Source organism: Gorilla gorilla, chromosome 19 (assembly GCF_029281585.2).
Source record: "Gorilla gorilla gorilla isolate KB3781 chromosome 19, NHGRI_mGorGor1-v2.1_pri, whole genome shotgun sequence".
Taxonomy (NCBI): domain Eukaryota; kingdom Metazoa; phylum Chordata; class Mammalia; order Primates; family Hominidae; genus Gorilla; species Gorilla gorilla.
Genome location: NC_073243.2, coordinates 73,024,776 through 73,048,511, shown reverse-complemented (window position 1 = coordinate 73,048,511; position 23,736 = coordinate 73,024,776). Strand labels below are relative to the sequence as shown.

At 40.4% G+C, this 23,736-nt stretch overlaps 1 protein-coding gene across 4 annotated transcripts in view; it reads left to right on the top strand.

The window, feature by feature from the left end:
* OSMR (oncostatin M receptor) overlaps positions 1–23,736 on the top strand; it is an 87,975-nt gene that overhangs the window by 9,137 nt on the left and 55,102 nt on the right. For all 4 annotated transcript variants that reach the window (XM_055367927.2, XM_055367926.2, XM_004058929.4 and 1 more), the window contains exons 2-3: positions 12,128–12,213; positions 19,283–19,455. In XM_055367927.2, coding sequence (XP_055223902.1) covers positions 12,141–12,213; positions 19,283–19,455 — 246 coding nt within the window. In that variant the 5' untranslated portion in view covers positions 12,128–12,140. The remainder of the gene's footprint in view (positions 1–12,127; positions 12,214–19,282; positions 19,456–23,736) is intronic.

Below are 23,736 nucleotides of genomic sequence, written 5' to 3'. Positions count from 1 at the left end.
GCACTGAGGATGCCTGAATGTATGTGCCTAGCCAGGACCACTCCCAGACCTTCAAACTGTGTATCCGGCTAGCTGCCTGACGTCTTTTCTTGGAGATGAAATAAGCATCTTGAACTTAACATGTGGCAAATTGAACTATTGATACAGACCACCAGGTCTGTTACTCCCACACTTCTCTGCTCCTCCATAAATGGTAATTCCATTCTTCGAGGTGCTCTGGTCAAAACTGTTGTAGCCATCCATGATGTGTCACTTTGTCACCACCCCTGTCCTGTCAGCTCTATCTTTTAAATCACTCCCAAATTCCACCACTGCTCACTGCTTCCACGGCTGTCACCTGCTCTGAGACCCTCATCATTCTTGCCTGGACCATTGCACTAACCCCCCCAACCCCCACTGCCACCGCCACCCCCCCCCACCTGTTGTCCCTCACTTCACTGTTGTCCGTCACTTCACTGTCGTCCCTTCAGTCTCTCATCCTTGCAGGCTTCTGTTCAATGTAAACCAGACCGCGTTACTCCTCTGCTTAAAATCTACAGTGGCTCCCATCTGGCCCAGAGCAGAAGCCCAGTTTCTTCCCATATTTTGCCTGCTCTGTTCTGCCTGTCTGCGTGCCCTCTAGATGTCTTCTCTGGCTCTCACCAGCTTGCTTGTTCACTCCTCTCTAGCCACACCTGGCTCCTCCTCGTTCCCTAAATCCTCCAAGCAGCCCCCAACCTCAGGGTCTTTGCAGAGTTTTCTCCCTCACCTCTGGGCTTTTCGTTGTGTTAGTCAGGGTCCCATCCATCAGGAAACAGTTGGCACACTTGGAATAGGACAACTTGAGGAGAATTTATTTACAAGGTATAGAACTGGGGACTTCTTGGGTCTTGGAAGCAGCTAACTTAGAATCATTGGTGTCTGTGTTTTTTCACACTGCGTCAGCCATGAGGAAGCCTGTTCCTATGGCATTTATCAAAGAGGCTCCACAGTGTCTCTGGAATGTTCTGCCAAGTGTTGATTCCTGTTCTGCACGTTTTGATATACTTTATTGATTTTAGCAGAAGGTTTTTGGACAGTAGCTAGGACTCATCTTCCCTCTGTCTGTGGTCCTCAGGTGGCCTGGGGCCTGAAACACGGGGGATGGCCTTGTCCAGTCCCACTGCTGGAAATAATAATCACTTTGCTCATGTGTAGGCAGTGACTACTGTGTCCTGCTTGCCCCTGCCCAACATGTGTGAACGGATGACAGAAAAAAACAGGGAATCTGAGCGCAAAAGCTAACCTTCTAGGATTCATAGCCTGACATATGTGAGAGACAGTATAAAGGGCAGGAATTCCAGACAAGACTATCTTGTGATCTTTTATTTTTGGTTTTAGAGATAGGCTCTGACACCCAGGCTGGAATGTAGTGGTGTAATCATGGCTCACTGCACCCTTGAACTCCCAGAAGCAAGGGATCCACCTGACTCAGCCTCCCTTGAAACTGGGACTAGGGGCACGTGCCACCATGCCCAGGTAATCTTAATTTTTATTTGTAGAGATGGATCTTGCTATGTTGCCCAGTCTGGTCTGGAACTCCTGGCCTCAAGTGATCCTCCAGCCTTGGCCTCCGAAAATGCTGGGATTGTAAGCATGAGCCATCATGCCTGGCCCAGACAAGACTATCTTGATGATTCTCAAAGGCTCTTCTGTGGTACCCAAACCATGGAAATACATCTTTTGTAAATACTCATGTCTTTCCATCGTGTTGCTTGACAGCTTTTATTCTCTAATTTCTGCTTACCCTTAAATGGCAAGTGGCTTCTAATTTTTAGTCTTAAGTTTTTCTGCCCTATAACCTTAATTTTTTGTGACATGTAAAATACTCGATATTCTAGGAAAACATCAAAGTTTTAGAAACATTTTAAGTAGTCCTTTTTAAAAAACATTTGGCAACATGCACATCATTCTCTGAATCATCTGCTTTTAAATTTATGAGATGAGATTTCCTTTCAGTGGTGAACACCTTGCATTCCTCAAATGATATGAATGTGAAGAGGATGAGATACTAAGCCCACAGAATATAAGGAATATTTTGAACTTCAAAATGAATGTCATTTTGGAGGATTTTTCTTTGACTTCCCCTTGGTTATGACTAGAAACTATTTCCTCTAGAATTAGTTTTCCCCCTGGCTTTAATATTCAGTTGTAATACAAACTCATTTGAAGTTTTATTTAAAATTGACACAGAATAATTATACATAATTATGGGGTACAGTTGTGATGTTTCAGTGTATGTATACATTGTATAATGATCAAAGTAATTAGCATATTCAAAACTTTACACATTTATCATTTCTTTCTGATAACATTTAAAACTCTCTCTTCTAGCTATCTTTTTATTTTTATTTTTATTTTTTTCTTGAGATGGAGTCTCGCTGTGTCGCCTAGGCTGCAGTGCAATGGCACCATCTCAGCTTACTGTAACCGCCGCCTCCTAGGTTCAAGCAATTCTCCTGCTTCAGCCTCCCGAGTAGCTGGGACTATGGAGGTGTGCCACCATGCCCGGCTAATTTTTGTGTTTTTAGTAGAGATGGGGTTTTACCATGTTGGCCAGGCTGGTCTCAAACTCCTGACCTCAGGTGATCCTCCCATCTCAGCCTCCCAAAATGCTGGGATTACAGGCGTGAGCCACCATGCCCAGCCTCTTCCAGCTATCTTTTAAAAAATTGTGTATATAATAATTGTACATAATTTAGGGGGTATATGTGATATTTTGGTACATGCATAAAATGTGTAGTAATTAAATCAGGGTCTTTAGGATATCTATCACCTGAAACATTTATCATTTCTTTGTGTTGGAGAAATTTTTTCTTCTAGCAATTTTGAAATACACAATATGTTGTTGTTAGCTATAATCACCCTGTGGTGCTGTAGAACACTAGCCCTTGTTCCTCCAATCTAACCGCATGTTTGTGCCTGTTGACTGCCCCCTTCCTAACCCTTTTCAGCCTCAGGTAACCATCATTCTATCTTCTATTTCCATGAGATACACTTTTTTTTTTTTTTTTAGCTCCCACATATGAGTGAGAATATGTGATATTTTTCTTTCTGTGCCTGGCTTATTTCACTTAACATAATGACCTTGAGTTCTATCCATGTTGCTGCAAATGACAGGATTTCATTCCTTTTTATAGCTGAATTGTATTCCACTGTGTATATGTACCACATTTTCTGTATCACTCGTCTGGTGAACAACACAGTTTAATTCCATATCTTTGCTATTGTGAATAGCGCTGCAACAAACATGGGGGTGCAGGGATCCCTTTTATATACTTATTTCTTTTCCTTTGAATAAATACCTAGTAGTGGGATTGCTAGATTGTATGGTAGTTCTATTTTTAGTTTTTTGAGAGACCTCCATACTGTTTTCTATAATGGCTCTTCTAATTTACATTCCCAGCAACAGTGTATGAGTTCCCTTTTCTCTGCATCATTGCCAGCATTTGTTGTTTTTGCCTTTTTGATACTAGCCATTCTAACTGGGGTAAGATGACACCTCACTGTGGTTTTGATTTGCATTCCCTTGATGATTATTGATGTTGGGCATTTTTACCATATACCTGTGGGCCATTTGTATGTCTTCTTTTGATAAGTCTATTTGGAACATATGTCCACTTTTTAATGGAATTTTTGTTGTTATTGTTGAGTTGAGTTCCTTGCATATTCTGGATGTTAGTTCCTAGTCAGATGAATGGTTTGCAAATATTTGCTCTCATTCTGCGGGTTTTCTCTTCACTCCGTTGATTGTTTCCTTTGCTGTGGAGAAACTTTTTAGTTTGGTATAGTTCTGTTTATCTGTGTTTGTTTTTGTTTCCTGTGCTTTTGAAGTCTTAGTGATAAAATTGTTGCCTTGACCAATGTTCAGAAGCGTTTCTGCTAATGTTTTTTTCTACTATTTTTATAGTTTAGGCATTATGTTTAAGTGTATAATCCATTTGGAGTTTATTTTTGTCTATGATGAGAAATAGGGATCTAGTTTCATTCTACTGCATTGCTATGCAGTTTTCCCAGCACCATTTTTCGAAGAGTGTGTCCTTTCCCCAATACATGTTCTTGGAACCTTGGTTGAAAATCATTTGGCTGTAAAAATGTGAATTTATTTCTGGGTTCTCTAATCTCATAAATTGGCCTATGTGTCTGTTTTTATACCAATATCATGCTGTTTGGGTTACTGTAGTTTTGTAGTATATTTTGAAGGCAGGTGTTGTGAGGTCTCAGCTTTGTTCTTTTTGCTTAGGATTGCTTTGGCTATTTGAGATCTTTTGTGGTTTCATATGAATTTTAGAATTGTTTTTTCTGTGTCTATGAAAAATGTCATTGATGTTTTGATAGGGATTGCATTGAATCTGTAGATTGCTTTGGGTGATATGGTCATTTTAACAATATTATTTCTTCCAGTTTATGAGAATGTATTTGTTTGTGTTTTCTCCAGTTTCTTTCATTAGTGTTTTGTAGTTTTCCTTCAACATCTTTCACCTTCATGGTTCAATTTATTTTTAGGTTTTTTGGTATAGTTATTGTAAATGGGATTGCTTTATTGATATCTTTTTCAATCAGTTTGTTCTCAGTGTATAGAAACACTACTAGTTTTTCTATGTTGATTTTGTATTCTACAACTTTACTGAATTCATTTATCAGTTCTAAGAAGTTTTTGTGGAGTCTAGGTTTGTATATATACAAGATCATGACATCTGTAAATGGGGACACTTTTTCTTTCTCAATTTGGATGCCTTTTATTTTTCTCTTGCCTGATTGCTTTAGCTAAGACTTCCAGTACTATGTTGAATATGAGTTGTAAAATTGGGCATCCTTTTCTCATTCCAATTCTGAGAGAATAAATTTTGCTTTTCACCATTCAGTATGATGTTAGCTGTGGGTCTGTCATATGTGGCCTTTATTATGTTAAGGGTCATTTCTTCTATGCCTAGTTGTTGAGAGTTTTTATCATGAAGGAATGTTAAATTTTATCAAATGCCTTTTCTGCATCTATTGAGATGATCATATGGTTTTTGTCTTTCATTTTTTTGATGTAACGTATCACATTTATTGATTTGCATAGGTTGAACCATCCCTGCATCCCTGGGATAAATCCCACTTGATCATGGTGTATTATCTTTTTGATGTGTTGTTGGATTCTATTTGCCTAGTATTTTATTGAGGATTTTTGCTTCCATGTTCATCAGGGATATTGGCCTATATTTTTCTTTTTTTGTGTGTCCTTGTCTGGCTTTGGTATCAGGGTAATGTGAGCCTTGTAGAATTAGTTAGAGAGAATTTCCTCTCCTTTAATTTTTTTTGAATACTTTGAGAATTGGTGTTAGTTCTTCTTAGTAAGTTTGGTAGAATTAAGCAGTAAAGCCATCTGGTCCTGGACTTTTCTTTATTGGGAGACTTTTATTACTGATTCTATCTCACTACTTCTCATTGGTCTGTTCAGGTTTTTTTATTTACTTCTGGTTCAATCTTGGTAGATTGTGTGTGTCCAGGAATTTATCCATTTCCTCTATGTTTTCCAATTTGTTAGCATACGGTTGTTCATAATAGTCTGTGATGATGCTTTGTATTTTTGTGTTATCAGTTGTTATGTCTGTTTTCCCTTTTCTGATTTTATTTATTTGGATCTTCTTTTTTTTCTTGGCTAGTCTAGCTAGATGTTTATCAATTTTGTTTACCATTTTAAAAAAACAACTTTTGTTTCATTGATCTTTTATATTATGTTTTTAGTCTCTATTTCATTTAGTTCTGCTCATTATTTTGTTCTACTCATTTTGGGTTTGGTTTTTCTTGCTTTTCAGTTTCCTTGAGATGCACCATTTGGTTATTTATTTGAATTTTTTCACTTTTTTGATATAGGTATTTAATGCTGTAAACCCCTCATAACACTTTTTGCATTATCTAATAGGTTTTGACATGATGTGTTTCCATTTTCAGGACTTTTTTTTTCTTTTGAGATGGAGTCTCGCTGTTGTCGCCCAGGCTGGAGTGCAATGGCACAATCTCGGCTCACTGCAACCTCCGCCTCCTGGGTTCAAGTGATTCTACTGCCTCAGCCCCCTGAGTAGCCTCCCAAATAGGTGCCTGCTAACATGCTTGGCTAATTTTTGTATTTTTAGTAGAGACAGGGTTTCACCATGTTGGCCAGGCTAGTCTCGAACTCCCGACTTCAGGTGAGCTGCCCACCTCAGCCTCCCAAAGTGCTGGGATTACAGGCATGATTAGGACATTTTTTATGTCCTTAACTAATTCATTGACCCAATGGTCCTTCAGGAGCTATTTTTCCAAAGAAAATTTCCAAAGTCTCTCCTGTTATTGAATTCTAGTTTTATTCTGTTGTGGTTTGAGGAAACACTTGATATGATTTTGGTTTTTAAAAATTAGTTGAGATGGCCAGGTGTGGTGGCTCATGCCTGTAATCCCAGCACTTTGGGAGGCTGAGGTGGGCAGTTCATGAGGTCAAGAGATCGAGACCATGCTGCCAACATGGTAAAATCCCATCTCTACAAAAATACAAAAATTAGCTGGGCATTGTGGCATGTGCCTGTAGTCCCAGCTACTCAGGAGGCTGAGGCAGGAGAATCGCATGAACCCGGGAGGCAGAGGTTGCAGTGAGCTGAGATCGCGCCACTGCACTCCAGCCTGGTGACAGAGCGAGACTTTGTCTCAAAAAAAAAAAAAAATTAGTTGAGACTTGTTTTGTGGTCTAAAATATGGTCTATTTTGGAGACTATTCCATGTGCTGATGAGAAGAATGTATATTTTGCAGGTGTTGGATAAAATGTTCTGTAAATGTCTGTTAGGTCCGTTTGGTCTAAAGTGCAGTTTAAAATCAGTGTTTCGTTGTTAATTTTCTGTCTAGATGATCTGTCCAATGCTGAGAAAGGGATACTGAAATCCCTAAGTATTATTGTATTAGAGTCTATCTTTCCTTTTAGATTTAGTAATATTTGCTTTATTATATATCTGGATACTCTGGTGTTGGGTTCACATATATTTGGTATTTTTTATATCTTCTTGCTTGCTGAACTGAGCCCTTTATTACATATAACAACTTTCTTTTTCTCTTTTTCTGGTTCTTAACATCTGTTTTATCTAAATACAGCTACTCTCACTTGCTTTTGATTTCAATTTGTGTAGAATATCTTTTCCTATCCCTTCACTTTCAGTCTATATGTATCTTTACGGGTAAAGTTTGTTTGTTGTAAGCAGCGTGTAGTTGGGTCATTTTAAAAAATCCTTTCAGCCTACACCTTTCAAGTGGGGAATTTAATCCATTTACATTACATTCAAGGTTATTATTGATAGGCGAAGATTTATTCCTGTCATTTTGTTAACTGTTTTTTGGTTGTTTTTTATATCCTTTTTTCTTTTCTTTCTCTCTTATTGTTCATCATTGCAGTTTGGTGGTTTTCTGCAGTGGATATATCTGAGTCATAGCTCTTTCTCATTTGTGTGTCTGTTCTACCAATTAGTTTTATATTTTCACGTGTTTTCATGATGGTAGATATCATCCTTGCACTTCCACATATACGATTCCCTTAAGCATTTCTTGTAGGGCTGGTGTAGAGGGGATAAATTCCTTTAGTTTTTGCTTATCTTGGAAAGACTATTTCTCTTTCATTTTTTAAGGATGGCTTTGCTGAATGTAGTATTCTTGCCTGAAGTGTTTTTTTTTTTCTTTTAGCACTTAGAATATATCAGCCCCTTATCTCCTGGCCTTTAAGTTTTCTACTAAGAAATCCATTGTTAGTCTGATGGGGGTTTCCTTATATATGACTTGATGCTTTTCTCTTTCTTTTTAAAAAATTATCTCCCTGTCTTTGACTTTTGACTGTCTGACTTTTTTGGGGTTGAATATCTTTTGAGATCTCTGAGCTTTCTGTATCTGATGTCTATATCTCGTGCAAGAATTGGGAAGTTTTCAGCTATTATTTTGTAAAATAGATTTTCAATGTCATTGCCCATGTCTTTTCCTTATGGAACACCAAAAATTTGAGTATTTGGTCACCTTGTGGTGTCCCATATGTCATGTAGGCATTCTTCCTTCATTTAAGTTCTTCTCTCTGTCTGTCTGTATCTCTGTCTTTCTCTCTCTGTCTGTCGCTTTTATGACTGAGTTATTTCAAAAGACCTGTATACGAGTTCAGAAATTCTTTCTAGTCTGCTGGTGAAGCTCTTGATTATATTTTTTTATTTCAATTATTGAATTATTCAAGTACAGGACTTCTGTTTGGTTCCTTTTAATGATATCTCTTTTGTTGAATTTCTCATTCAGATATGAATTGTCCTGATTTCTTTGAATTGTTTATGTTCTATTGTATCTCTCTGAGTTTCTTTAATATCATTACTTTGAATTCTTTTTCAGACATTTCATAGATTTCTTTTTCATTGGAATCTGTTGCTGGAGAATTATTATGTTCCTTTGGAGGTATCACGTTTCCTTGCTTTTTCATGTTTCTTGTGTCCTTACATTGCTATCTGAGCATCTGGTGAAAGAGTTGCTGTTTGTAATTTTATGGATTTGCTTTCATAGGGAAAAATTTTTTTCCTATAGCTATATCAATAGTATTGGTTGGGTAGAGAGAGTGCTTAGGTTTTGATTCTGGCTGGACACGGTAGCGTAGTCTCTGTATGATATATTTGGCTGTAATCAGCATTAGTAGTGTCTGTGAGTTCCTTGGTGGCTTAGGCTGCTGCTGTTAGTGGAAGCTGTGGTGAGATTTTGTTAAGGATGGGGACACCAGACAGGCTGGTTGTTGAGCCCCACTGGTGGTGGTGGCACCAGGCCTACTGTGTTGGTCCTTGGGCCCCCACATGCCCACCTGATGTACATAAGCACCAGTGGTAGTGGGGTTGGATGGGCCAATCCTTGGGCCTCCATGTGGCTTGCTTGGGTGCCAGCAGTGGCAGTGGTAGGCCAGGCAGGCAGACAGATCTTCTGGCCCTTGGGCAGCATGTGTGGTGCTGGTAATGGTAGTTGTGGCTGGTCAGCCCTCAGGACCCCAGGCAGCACACATGAGTGCTGGTGGTGGCTGTGATGGGCTGTGGCAGGCCAGTTCCCAGACTCCAGGTAGTGTGTGCAGGTGGGTTCTGGTGGCAGTGATGATGGCAGGCTCATGCTCAGGCTTCCAGGAGGCAGGTGCAGATGCTGGTGGTGTTAGACTGGGCATGTTAATCACCAGGCTCCTGGATGATGTATGTGGGCACCAGCAGGCTGGGGTGGGGGCCTGTCCTCAGGACTCCAGAAAGTGTGAGTGGCTGCCAGAGGTGGTGGGCAAGGCAGATCAATTCCCAGGCCCCCGCTTCATGTGTGCAGGCACTAGTGAGGGTCGTGCTATGCGTGGCAAGCCTGTCCTCAGGCCTCCCGATGTTGTGCATGAATGCTAGCTGTGGTAGGTGGGGCAAGTTGATCCCCAGGGCCCTGGACAATGCACTCAGGCAGTGCTAGTGACAGTGGTTGGTGGGGTGGACTGGTCCCCAGGCCCCCTAAAAGTACATGCAGGTGGGTGGCAGCTCTGATGCTGGAGGTGGGGGGCAGGTTAGAGTTGCTGTCAGTGACAGTGACCCCAAGTAATGGACTCTCAAGCTTTTGGGAGCACATGCTTTGGCTTCTTTTGTTCTGAGGGTAGCTTCCCCAGTGTGCTGCACCAGTTGTTCCCCCGGGTATAGACTGAGTGAGGTAGAGTGCTGGGGACACAGCCACACTGCTGGGTCCAGCCAGCATTACAACACCACAGCCCTCTGAATGGATATTGGGTGATGTCCGCAGGGCTGCAGGAATGTGGAGAGCAGGGTCTGTTGGCCCCAGGCCAGGATGTAGTCTAATGGAGGTGGGCTCTCAATATGGTCCTGTGCTGATGAGAGGGAGGGGGCGGGGACCCCACATGCACTCCCTCTCTGGAGCAATGCCATCACACAGGCTCCAGAGAGCTCCCTATGCTAGTCTCAGGGCTGGCAAGGGTGGAGGGGCTGTCTTGTGGCTAGGATTATAGGAGTTCACAGTAGGAATATGAACCACTGGGGATCTCTCACTTAACTTTTCCTGGCACTGGGGAGTTTCTTCTTGCTCTGAGCCAATCCTGTCTGGGTCATCTGCTTTACCTCTCTCTCCTTCTCAGGGGTTCTCTGTCACTTCCCTGCTGAATTCCAGTGGTTTCTCTTCGATGCTCTATTCAACATGTGATTATCTACTTACTGTACTGGTCCTTTTAAGAGGAGGTGAGTGCCAGGTCCCTCTAGCCAGCCATCTTGAAGTCCCTCCCTCAGTGTATTCTATTTGAAGTTTTAAGTAGAGATTTTGGAGAAGTATGAATGACTTGTTTGCCAAAAATAGAAAGTAGTGGAAAGAGGTGCTTAAAGGAATATAAACAAAACCTGTTCTTTGCAGACTTTTGCTTCTGTTTGCCATTGGGCTTAGCTATAGACAGGTCTGACCACCCTAGAATAATTCGATGATGTGGTTTACCCTCTTCTTATCATCACTGTTGTTCCCACTTATCTGTAAAATATTATTTTTTAAAATAGAGGACATAGGCAGTAACAATTGATTATCTGGTTTACTGAATCGCTGGCTTTTGATAAAATCCAGGTGGCTGGACAGAGGCAAAAATCGGTTTCAAATTAATTGTTTCATTGTTGCCCTCTGCTGAGTCAGAGTTTGAAGGAGAAAAGTGAAATTCAGTGCTTCCCCTGACTAACACATTTGTTCTTAAATTAAGAACGTATTAACCTTTTTGAGGTCATCCAGCCTTATTCTTGATGTCCTCAGATTTTTCCCGTGGTCAAAGTACCTGATGAATCACTGAAGCTCTTTGGCTCTTTACAATTCTTTTCTAAGGAAAGGAAAACCGGAAATTATTTGGAATAATGAAAAGCTGTCTCTTGGGAGAATATGCTAACCTAGGTTAAATTTTAATGAGGGAGATAGGGAAGAATGGAGATGCTCTCACCTCCAAGTAATTAATTTAAATTTAGTTCTCTTGAGACTGTTGTATTTGGAGATAGGGAATAATGGAGATGCCCTCACCTCCAAATAATTAATTTAAATTTAGCTCTCTTGAGACTATTGTATTTGGAGATAGGGAAGAATGGAGATGCCCTCACCTCCAAGTAATTAATTTAAATTTAGCTCTCTTGAGACTATTGTATTTGTTCTCTTTCTAATCAGAGTTCGTGGTCCATATTTAACTCTTGTTTCTCTGCTTGACCTTTCTTTACCAATCTTTGCTTGGTCTGAATGAATTGGTTGATAAGTTATCCATTGCCACCAACCATCAGTGGCACACAGCAATAAGCATTTATTGCTCTTTCACCTGGGGTCAGCTGCTCTTGTCTGGGGTTGGCTGGCTGCTGGCTGATCTAGGCTGGTCTCAGCTAGAGCAGCTGAGGTGGCCCCCTCTGTTTCATGTGTTGCTCATTCTTCTTCCGGTTCCAGTAGGCGATATGGCTTGGCTGTGGCCCCACCCAAATCTCAGCTTGAATTGTATCTCCCAGAATTCCCACGTGTTGTGGGAGGGACCCAGGGGGAGGTAATTAAATCATCAGGGCCGGTCTTTTCTGTGCTATTCTCGTGATAGTTAATAAGTCTCATGAGATCTGATGGGCTTATCAAGGGTTTCCACTTTTGCTTCTTACTCATTTTCTCTTGCTGCTGCCATGTAAGAAGTACCTTTCACCTCCTGCCATGATTCTGGGGCCTCCCCAGCTATGTGGAACTGTAAGTCCAATTAAACCTCTTTTTCTTCCCAGTCTCAGATATGTCTTTATCAGCAGTGTGAAAACTGACTAATATGGTAGGGTAGCCCATAAATGACCTTTTCATGTCAAAGGTAGAAACACAAAAGAGTAGATAGAAACTGGCACACCATCCTACCTGGCACACTATCACTTATGCCTCATTTATAGACCCAAAAAGGTCCCATGGGGCAGGGAAATATAGTCTTCCTATTTTGGGGGGACTCTAAAGTACCATGACAAGAGGCATGGATACAGGGAAGGGAGAAGTGTGGGAGCCTTTATTGCCTCATCTACCACAATTGGCTCGAAGAAACTTGCCAGTATTGAAAATTAAATAAAATTTTCCTTCTTTATAATTTATCTTTTTCAGAAAACCAGAACTGATGGCTCTATTTGCAATCTTTCAGACAACATCCTTCTTAACGTTGCTGTCCTTGAGGACTTACCAGAGTGAAGGTAAGAAGTGGAAGGAACAGTAAAGACAAAAATCACGTCGGGAACAAATGAAGTCATTGATGCTTTGGAAAAAAGTTAAACAGTTCTTTTTTCTTTGGGAATTACTTAAAATTCCTGAGTATCTCCCATGAGGAGATTTGTCAATCTCTCTAAGCATTGGTTGCCTTAGTCTTGGCCTCTCTCATCTTGATTGCTCTCTTAATAAGCCACCCCTTGACCCTGACTTCCTGGTCAGTGCACTGGTCATTAGGGCAGTTGTAAATAGACCTAATCCCATGGAATTTCATGATGGATATATTTTATCAGACCATCACCGAAGTAGTTCTTTCTGTACCTTGCTGAGAAAAGACACTGGATATACCACACCAGTGCTGACCTCTAGGTTAGTACAAGTTTTTATGTCCCTCAACTGAGTTCATTGAGAAGCTGTTAGCTTAGTAAAATATGAGTAAAAGCAATGAAAATATGAAACAATAGAAACTCTTTCAAGTCTCTGAAAGACAATATGCTAAATGCTGAAATGTTTTGTAAATAAATAATATTTGTCACTTAGCTACTCCCCAAGGGAAGATATTTTGAGATAAATTAACTTTATGAATAAGGTCAATAAGAATTTAATACCTCTAAAATATTTATTGATACTATATTACTTTGAACTTGTTTAGAAGTAGATCTTAGACTTGAGTTTCTATTGGTTCATACTTTTTTGTATCTTTCATCTGTATTTTACAAAGCTTTACATTTTCCTCTTCCTGTATTTATTCTTTGCTGTACTCCCCTTTTAAATGAGAGTACAGGTGTTTGCTCCTAGTAATTACCCATGCAGTTCCTGTCCACAGATTCACGAAAATGATCTTTGCGGGGAATATGCATAGAATTTCTCATCTTTCTTGAAACTCCATGAAAATATATTTGGAAAAAAAAAAAGGAAACATTGTTCTGATAATTGCTCAATTCTCTGTCTGACATTCCTTTCATCTGGATTTATTTATCTTAGGTCCAGGGCACATGGGAAGACACTACTATGCTGTTTCTTTCAGCCTCTTAAAAACCATAGTTTGATGTTAGTCTCTTCTAATCTGGGGCTGAAAGGTGGGAATTAGGATTTCTCATTTGTAGTATGTATACCTCTCGCTCACTCTGTCTTACTTGCTAAAATCTAAGCACAGTGCAACCAGACTGAGAGGTCAAACCATATAATAAGAATGTTTTTTTTTTTTTTTTTTTTTGAGACAGAGTCTCGCTCTGTCACCCAGGCTGGAGTGCAGTGGCGCGATCTCGGCTCACTGCAACCTCTGCCTCCCAGGTTCAAGCAATTCTTCTGCCTCAGCCTCCTGAGTAGCTGGGATTACAGGCACACGCCACCACGCCCAGCTAACTTTTTGTATTTTCAAACAGACCCACTGCCCCACCTCCAGGTGTAACCGAAATGCAGGTTCAGTTGCTTGCAGCTTGCAGAGTCCAATTAAAATGAGCAAGGTCTGGTATAAAAATAAAACCGATTTTTTATTCCAAAGCTAACTTAGGGGAATAAGGACTGGCTTTCCTCCTTAAAGGGACTGCTTTGCTTTTGGAGTAGAAAGTGGGCACTTTTAAAGCAGGGGGCCTGTGCAGTGGCAGAAGTGCAGTGGCAGGTAGGGGTCTGCATACTCACTTTGGTGCCTTATCTACTGGTTAGTTGAGTTGGCATCTTCATGGGCAGAAATAGGCTGTAAGGTGGCTGAAAATTCTCCAGGTGGGAGAGAGTTTCACAGTGGGCATACTTTGGGTTGTAAATCAACTGTTACCTCTCAAGGCAGTCTCCTGGTGGGTGAGAGTTCCTCTCTGGAGCTTCTAAGCATATCATTATTAACAGATGAACTTGCCCTGTAGGGAGTGTCTGGTGAAGGGGAGATAAAAGGTTATAATTGCATTTCCAAAGGGCTAAGTAGGAAGTGGGGAACAGAGGGAATTGGGGAAAAGAGAAAATAATAAAACAATAGTAACTCATTCTCCTTTTCTTAGAAAAATGGGGTACTCGGTTACACAGGGTCTCCAGGAAATCCCAGGCATCTAAGCTTTCAGCCCAGCTCATTCTCTAGTGAAGTTTCCTTTTCTGATCCAGCACTATTTACTATGTGCCTTCTACGTACAAGCCACTCTATTCTCAGAGCAAGCTCTGCTGCTCATGCTTTCAGCTTCTTTTGTTTAGATCAGACATGCATTTCCCTGTTTTTCTATCAACCAATCTTCACTGCTGCTTCCAGCTTTCTCTGTCAAGCATGCCTTCTTTGGTAATTAATCCTGTCTTTGCCCTGACCTGTACAGTTTGGATTTCTTGTCTCAATTTCTGCTGCATTTAACCAAGTACTTACTAAACTCCCACTCAAACTAGTTGGCTTACCACTTAATCACCCAGCCAGATTCAGATCTGAAGATTTATTCCAAATAACCTGGCTTAATTTCTCCAATCAACGAGGCAGAGCCAAGACTTTCTTCAGTTAACCCTGGGTAAATTTCCATCAGCCAGAGATTATGACTGCAGCAATATTTTCCTCTGTCTGTTGTGTATATGTACATACAGATAGAGATGGGGAGATGAATACATAGTGTGTTTTTAAATAAAAGTTAAATTATAGTATATGTATATACTCAGGATTTTTTTATTACTTAAAACAATTATTACAACATATGATGAGTGTGTTTCTTTGATATTAAATGTTCTAGAAACAACATTATTTTTAATTGCTGCATGATATCCCTTCTTATGAATGGACAATGGTTTATTCCTTGAGTAGTGTTATGGATGGCAGAGAAACAGGGTGGGGAAAGTGGGAGGAGAGTATGTGATTGAGTCCTGGTCTGATTCCCAAACCAGGCCTTCTTGGCCATACTCCAGCATTATAAAAAGAGAGCTGGACAGAGACCCAGGAGCCCTAGGTTCTGGTCTGATTGTGCGGCTGTGGCAAAGTCACTTCCCGTTTTTTAAACTCAATTTCCTCGTCTGAAAAATAATGGGATTGGATTTAATAATCTTTATGATTCTTTGATCCCACTGACTTAACCTTGGCATTTTCCACTATTTCCCAAGGAAGTCCTAGATTGCTTTTAACCAGATTATTTTTGACTGATGTTACTCAAGCACCTGAGTCATTCAGCACACCTTAATATAAGGCGTTCTTCTTTTGTCTGGAGGTTCCAGAAGTAAAGTTTAGACTGATAGCTGACTCATGCATTCAGCAACCAATCGCTGAATGTCTTTCCCATAACTGGTATGTTCTTAGTCTTGGTTTCTCTGAGCTGAGTAAGGCTGAGTCTCAACCTTGTTTCACTCACAGTCTACAGGGAGACAGACATAGAAACAGGCTCTTACAGCATGTTGCAATCAGTGCTCCAAACAAGGGCTTAGGAAATCTAAGGAGGAATTGCACGTTCTGAGGTATGATTATAGTGGAGTGAATCAGATAGCTTAAGGAAGTATTTCTTTTATATTATAACTTATTATTTGATTTTCAAACTAATACATGTTTCTAAAGAACATTTACAAAATACCAAAAAGTATAAAGAAGAAAATTAAGATCACTCAACCTCATCATCCAGAAATAATTACTGTTATAATGACTGTTAACATTTTATTTTTACTTCCCTTTATTTGTTTAAAAAAATGTCCTTTAAAAATCATAAAATGGGGTACATGTTCCAATACATTTTTAAAAAGCGTATGGGAAAATCCAATAAAAATATATATGATTTAAATTTGGCAATAGAATGAAAAGAGTAGGATTATAGAAACTCAATTTCTGTGTTATGCAAGCATTTTTATCATGAGTAATTAGTAACATTGATTCATGATACTCATTTGGTGAGTAAATTAGCAATATTAGTACAGTCACAATGTTATGCAACAATCACCCAATTCAATTCCAAAACATTTTCATTACCCCAGAAAGGAAACCACTGCTTAAGCAGTTAGTCTTGATTCCCCTCTCTCTCAGCCCCTGGCAGCTACCAGTCTACTTTCTGTCTCTATGGTACTTATTATTCTGGCAATTTCATACAAATGGAATCACAGTATAAAACCTTTTGTATCTGGCTTCTTTCACTTAGCATGATGTTTGTGAGGTTAATCCAATTGTAGCATGTATCAGTATTCAGTTTCTTATGGCTGAGTAATAGTCCTTCATGTGTGTATACCACAGTTTGTTCATCTGGTCATCCACTGATGAAAGTTTCAGTTGTTTCCACCTCTTGGCTATTGTGAATAACGCTGCTACAAATTTGTGGACAATTATTTGTTTCAATTCCTGCTTTCAATTCTTTGGGATATCTACTTACAAATGGAATTGCTGGGTTATATGGCGATTCTATTTTAATTTTTTTGTTTTGAAGACAGGGTCTCACTCTGTCACTCAGGCTGGAGTTAACTTTTTGAAGAACTGTCAAAACGTTTTCAACAAGGTGGAGCCATTTTACATTCCTACCGGCAGTGTACAGGGGCTGTAATTTCTCCACATCCTCGCCAACACTTGTTATTTCCATTTTAAAAATTATTATAGCCATCTTCATGGATGTGAAATGGTACCTCTTTGTGATTTTGACTTGAATTTCCTTAGTGACTAATGATATTGAACATCTTTTCATGTGCTTGTTAGCCATTTATATATCTTCCTTGGAGAAATGTTCATTCAAGTCTTTTGACTTATTTTATTTTATTCTATTTTATTTTATTTTATTGTGACAGGGTCTCACTCTGTTGCCCAGGTGGAGTGCAGTGGTGTGATCACGGTTCACTGCAGCCTCTGTCTCCCGGGCTCAAACCATCCTCCTATGTCAGCCTCTTGAGTAGCTGAGACTACGCGTGCCATGACACCCAGCTACTTTTTGTATTTTTTTTGGTAGAGACAGGGTTTTTCCATGTTGCCGACTCTTTTGCCCATTTTTAAATTGAGTTCTTTGTCTTTTTGTTGCTGGTTTGTAAGAGTTCTTTATGTAGTATGGATACTGGAACCTTATCAGATATATGATTTGCAAATATTTTCTCACATTCTATACGTTGTCTTTTCACTTTTTTGTGATTGTTATTTGATGCACAAAATTGTTTATTTTATTGTCTATTTGTTGTTGTTGTTGTTGTTGCTCATACTCTGGATTCAGATCTAAGGACCCACTGCCAAACTCAGGGTCATGGAATTCACGCTGAGATTATAGTTATCACCCTAGCCCTTCCCAGCATCACATTTACAAAATATCACAAGGTAACTTTCAGGGAAGGTAGCCATTGTGGCTCCCTTTCCTTTTATGGGCATTCTTGTTCATCTCACTTTCATAGAATGAGTTTTCTGAGGTGTTCCTCCAAATTCTGAGGTTATGCCTCATTTGAATCTGAAGCTTTCTACTATGTGGACCAATCACAAGAAAAACATCATGTTTGTCTTGTATCCACCAGGAATGCTCCTCAGTTTATCTGGCTCCATGCAGAGCCCCATCCTGTCACCTGTGTCCTGACCATGGTAGGACTTTGTTGTTGGTGCCATGCAAAATACTTCTCAGACATTCCATTCCGTGCAAACTTTGATTGGGCCAATGCTCCTGTCTTAACAGTTGGAGGACAGTAAAGGGGGACACAGGTGTTGGTATTAGAGAGATTCCTATTTAATTTCACATTGCTTTGTATATGTTATTTACCCTGATTGAGCTTGAGTTTCCTTATCTAAAAAATTGCTGTCTAACAGTTTTATAGTAGACATTGCGTGAGACAACATAAGTAAAGACCCTAGCACTGTGCATGGTAAATAACATGTGCTCAATTTCATTGTTGTTATTTTTACTTCCCTAAGAGAAAAATAGCATGTGCAGAATGGCAATTTGGGGACATTTTTTCAGTATTGGAGACTGTTTCCATTGTTTATTATCAAAATGAGATAATCTCTTACCATTAAAACTTAACGTTTGAGGGGTTCAAATGACAAGGGGAAATCCCCCTGAAACTAGAAAACTGAATGCTTAAAAGATGATATCTCTTATGCCATGAGTCATCAGATAGCAGCTGATTTTATCGATGCAGGCTTTATCTTTTCAATACCTTTGTACCACTCCCAGTTTACTTCTGATACCCTCACAGTTGAAATAGTTGAATCAGCAATACACAATTATTTTACAATCTATATGGTGTTTTTCTCCTCTTAAGTGGAAAGTCATGATTTGTTCTTCTTTAAGAATCAGCAGTGACTTAACTCACTCAGTCAGGACACATTCTCTCTCTAGTGGCAGATATATCTGCTTAAACCTGTGTGTGCAAGCCATTTGCAGTGGCGCCATTGGTGGTTTATGCAGTCAGCCTAAGAGATAGGCTGCTGCTTCCCAAGGCCACCAACTTCAGCAAATCTGTTTCATGTTTGAATTCCTATTCTTTTACAGACTGTGTCACACCACTAACTAGTCTAAAATTCCAGTCTCTTGATTATTTCATATGAGTTCATCATGTCTCTCCAACTAGCTTCCTTCTTTGAGCTAGGAACCTTGTCACAATTATTTTGTTTCACATCAGATACCTGGTATGTTGCTGGTCTCATCGAAAGAGTTCAGTTAATTCTTGCTAGTCTTTGTCTTTTAAGTTAAATACATTGAGACACAAATGACCATGTCTACAGATAAGACATGCTCCCACATTGTAGTCTTTTACCAAACTATAAAATATTGACTTTCAAAAAGGAAACTTTCATTTCTGATTTTCAGAAATATAACATTTCCATCAAAAAGTCTTCTTTCTTTTTTTCAGCCTTGTTATAAATTTCCAAACCGGTTAGATTGTCCAATAAAGGATCCTTCTGTTTCGTTTACCTGTTTATCAATGTATGAGCTTGCTGTGTATTATTGAGCAAGTCACTTCATTCATCTAGATCTTAATTTCTGTGTCTGCTAAGTGATTTCTAAATTCTCTTCCAGATTTCCAAGGTGTCTGATTCTAGGATGCACATATGAGCAATATTTTCCAGAGCTAAATAATGATGATATTCAAGTTTAATTATTTCTGACTCTTCAATCATGCTCCTATTAAATATTATTTCATACTTCATTTTGATCTTTTCAGTCTTGGCTGAACGTTTACCATTGACTCCTGTATCACTTAAAGTTTCCACCAATTCTACGCGTCAGAGTTTGCACTTACAATGGACTGTCCACAACCTTCCTTATCATCAGGAATTGAAAATGGTATTTCAGATCCAGATCAGTAGGATTGAAACATCCAATGTCATCTGGGTGGTAAGTAATTTTTTTGGTTCAATATTTAAAAAATCATCTTTAAAAAAAGACACCTTGGTTTTCTTTTATAACATCTGAAAAATTCTCGTTTTGGAAACATATTAGCAGCTCAAAACAGTTTGTCTAAACAATTACATTTCTGCATTTTCTGTTAAGGATCCAGGACAAAGTAACATGACAACTTTGGTTTGGTAGGTAGGATGGGATGCACTAAGAAAATAGATTTTCTCAGTTTTGCTCTGTCTTCTAAGAAGACTGTTGAGTCTGTCCTCGTGAATACTGAATTCCAGAGAGCCACAAAGATTAACCATTTCATTCCTCCTACCTCTTTCTTCTCCATCCTCCAGAGATTTTCCTAAATAAGATGTAATAATTTGGCAACATTTTTCTTTCCAATGTAGCTTCCTGAGAGTTTCTTGGCCTATACCCAGCTGAAATGCAGGGAAGAGTAAGTGCTAGCACTTAATGTTCCATCCAACAAGGAGCCATGTTGGAGAGTAACTTCCTGTGTCCTTTGTTGCCTTACATGTGGCTTTTTCCACAACAAATTAAATTAAGAAAATACTGACTTTCACACTCTTTTTGTCTTTGAATTCTTTGGGGTGGATTTTTCACTTAGTTCAAATGATTATTGGGTCAGTTTTGCCTGAGGTGTCCCCATCTAGTGCACTAGGACACATGAGTGGTTTATGATTTCCGTTTCTCATCTGGGAACTCTAGTAATCTATATGCACATAATGTTCTGTCATTTTCACGGGATATTTAAGGACAGTGGAATATTTTCTCATTAAAGGAACTGAAAATTTTCCTACAGGTAAGAGAAGCCTAGGACTGTGCTTGGGCCCTGTGTCAGCTCAACCAGGCTCCCGTCTTCACCCGGGCAGTGGAGGCTTTGGGTACACACATACAGCATGGTTAGTTCCTTTGGTAAAGCATACAAGTCACTAATTTTAACATTTTCAGTTACTTTCCATATTCATTATTGAAATTTGAGATCTGCGCAAGTTAAATAAAATTTTGACTCTGTCCACTTAGGATTCATACCTAGTCTATAATTCTACCTCTCAAAGGGCAGTTTCCCACAATGAGACTTACTTAGTATGATGATTTTCAACAACAGCAATACTTCTGTGTAGCTGTTTACTCCCTGCTATCAACACATCTTTCCACTATCTCACCTTATACTAGCGAGTCTGATTTTTGTATTTTTAATGGGTACACTTGTTGGTAATTTGGGCCCGGTAAAACATTGAAGCAAAGGTCATATTGAGACTAAGGATTATCTACAAAAAGAAAAATTGAGGTGGAAGTGCTGGAGGAATTGTGGAAAACTAGCACTTAGCACCATTAGCAAAAATAACATTAACCATAGACTACATGGATCCTATTCTTTATTTTTCCAAAAGACAACTCATATCTATTATTATGTTAGAAAAAATAATATTAGCCATACACCAAGTGGATTTTTTTCTTTATTTTCCTAAAAAGCAGTTGTTCATATCTGTTTTCATATTTGATTCCCGTAAGAGTCCTCTTTTCAAGGGAAAGTAGCTAGTGTGGACTATTTCTGTAATCTTCTAGGGCTCAAGACCCTTCAGGGTAGAGTTTTGCCTTGTCTATCGTGTTGTCCTCACAACACCCAACCCAGCCTAACTACAACAGTGGAGAAACCACAGCACAGAGAGGTTTGTTGTGTTGCTCCAGGTGACAGAGGCAGGGTGGGATCATCCTTCACTCCTGTGCCCAGAAAGGGATGACAGTCACATGCAGCCCTCAGGCCATCGGTGGACACATGTCCTATGGAATAGATGATGCCTTGAGAAATGCTTGTCTGAATCACTCGTGCCTGAAGTTGACGAGAACTATCCTCCTCCAGTTAAGGAGGAGGATGCTGCTTCTGTTTAGACCAAAATCTCCCTTATACAGGGAAGCTCCCTGTAGTGCAAGCCTGACAGGGCACTCTCATTCGTGCTGGGGGCTGGGGGGAAGAAGCTTCTGGACTCAATGTCTCGGACACCTCTGTTCCCAAACAAGTCAAAGGAAGAGCACTCGCAGCTGGACCAGAGGCAGCGACCTGTCTCCTGGATGGTACTGGCCATTTGGAACCCTGAACTGCATGGTCCTGCCCTCCTGGGTCATGGTCCTCCCCTTCCCTTTGCTTTTTGATTTTGTCAATGGCATAGGAAGGCAAAGTAGAGTAAGAGCTCAAGCTTGGAAGGAGGCCAGGTGTGGGAGTCAAATGTCTCAGTAACAAATCAGTGACCTCTATTAGACTTCTGTGTAAATGTGTGTGCCAATTTCTTGTGACTTACTGATGTCTGCAAGGGTCAAATTAAACTTGCCGCTTCAATAAATGAAATGACCCAAAGACAATTCATCATATTTAAAGAAAAAAAATCACTGAATTGCTGTACTTAAGGAAAAGTTTTATCTCCTACATTAACAGGGCTGTGAAGACCACAAAGCAGAAGTTGAGGTTAAACAGGTTCCGCACATAAATAGTGTCTGGGGGAAATACAACTCATTGCATATTAATGAAATGATTAAATCATTCAGTCCAGAGTTTTAGCCTGTGCCCCCAGATCAGGCATTGTGCGCAGTGTGGGAATGTCAGCGCTGAGCACGCTGGAAAGAATGAGGAGGTGAACACACGCATAGCGTATTCTACACACGGGCTGTGTGTGCAGGTCACTGATGAGATGCTATGAGGTTCGGGTTAGGCCTCACCTTCTCCCACAATTTGGACAAAGGGCTGTTTGAGACCAGATATCCAAGAGGATAGAAGTTACTTTAGCAAGTAGAGTAGAAAAGAGTGCTCTGAGCAGACCCAACAGGCATGAGAAGAGGCGCTGAGAGAGGGGAATTTCCAGGCCTGAAAGCCCGCTGTGGTGCTGGATCCCCAAGCACATGAGGACAGGGGCACAGGCCTAGATGCACAGGACCATGGAGTGCATGCTCAGGTTTTGTTTTTTTATCCCAAGGGCAATAAGAACAAAGGAAGTGGCAAGCTCTGATTTGAATAGCCGCACAGCGGAGTGTGGTGGGGAACTGGGGCAAGGGATGTGCGGCCGCTAGGAAGCGAGCTGTAGGGTTCAGCCAAAGCGGAGATGCGGGTAAGAGAAGTGGCTGCGTTTAAGGGACAGAAGGGAGGTAAAGTTCAGTCTGTGACTTGTTGGCATTAGAGCAAAGTTGCCATTATTGATGTACTTCCTTCTAGCAGGGGTCTGGGGGAAGAGAGGAAATATTTGCCTTTTTTTTTTTTTTGAGATGGAGTCTCACTCTGTTGCCCAGGGTAGAGTGCAGTGGCGCAATCCCAGCTCACTGCAACCTCCGTCTTCCGGGTTCTAGCGATTCTTCTGCCTCAGCATCCTGAGTTGCTGGGATTACAGGCACGCACTACCACATCCGGCTAATTTTTGTATTTTTAGTAGAGATGGGGTTTCACCATGTTGGTCAGACCGATCTCAAACTCCTGACCTCATGATCTGCCCGCCTTGGCCTCCCAAAGTCCTGGGATATTTGCTCTTAAATTTTAAAAATATTTAAGCAAAATGTACTTGACATTGCTCATGTTAAATAGTGAGGGTTTCATGGATCAGGACCTCACAACTTGTTAAGGAACATATTTTGTGATCTAGGAGTAAAGTAATGCAATAAATGGAAATAAAATATAAACATTTAAAAAAACACAGTCTGCAGAGAGTGAGAAAGGAAGCCCACAATTAAATGCCTCCTGGGTGGACCAGGATGTTCTTAGCCCAGGGCTGGGTTTAATTCTGTCAGGGGCACTGTTTCAAGTTTGTGACCTGAATAGCGGGCAGACATAAATAGTAGAAGGCCTCCGAGTTGCTAACGCCAAGCAGTGTGTGACATGTGACTTGTCCCATCCCCTTCACTGAGGACTTATTATTCGCCCTTAGAAACGTGGATGCAGACTCGAACTCAGGTTCCCCCAGTAAGTGTCATGTGTGTGTTGTCTCCACCTTGCAGCTGTGGGGCAGGAAACAGGAGCCTTGGAGGAGGCACACTGAGGAGAAAGCATGCCTGGAGCTTTGGGGGACATGAAGAAGAGAACGTGGTTCCTGCTCCCTCGGGACCATGCTAGAGTCACAGCTGATACACCAACAGCTAGCCTCAGTATATAGGAGGGCCTCAGAAGGGGTGGAGACAAGAGGAATGCAGAGGAAAGAGCAAGAAAGCCTTCATGAAGGAGAAGGGACATAACCTAGGCTTGAAGAACAGGACAGATCCCCATACAGCAGGGAGTGGAAGACACCAAAC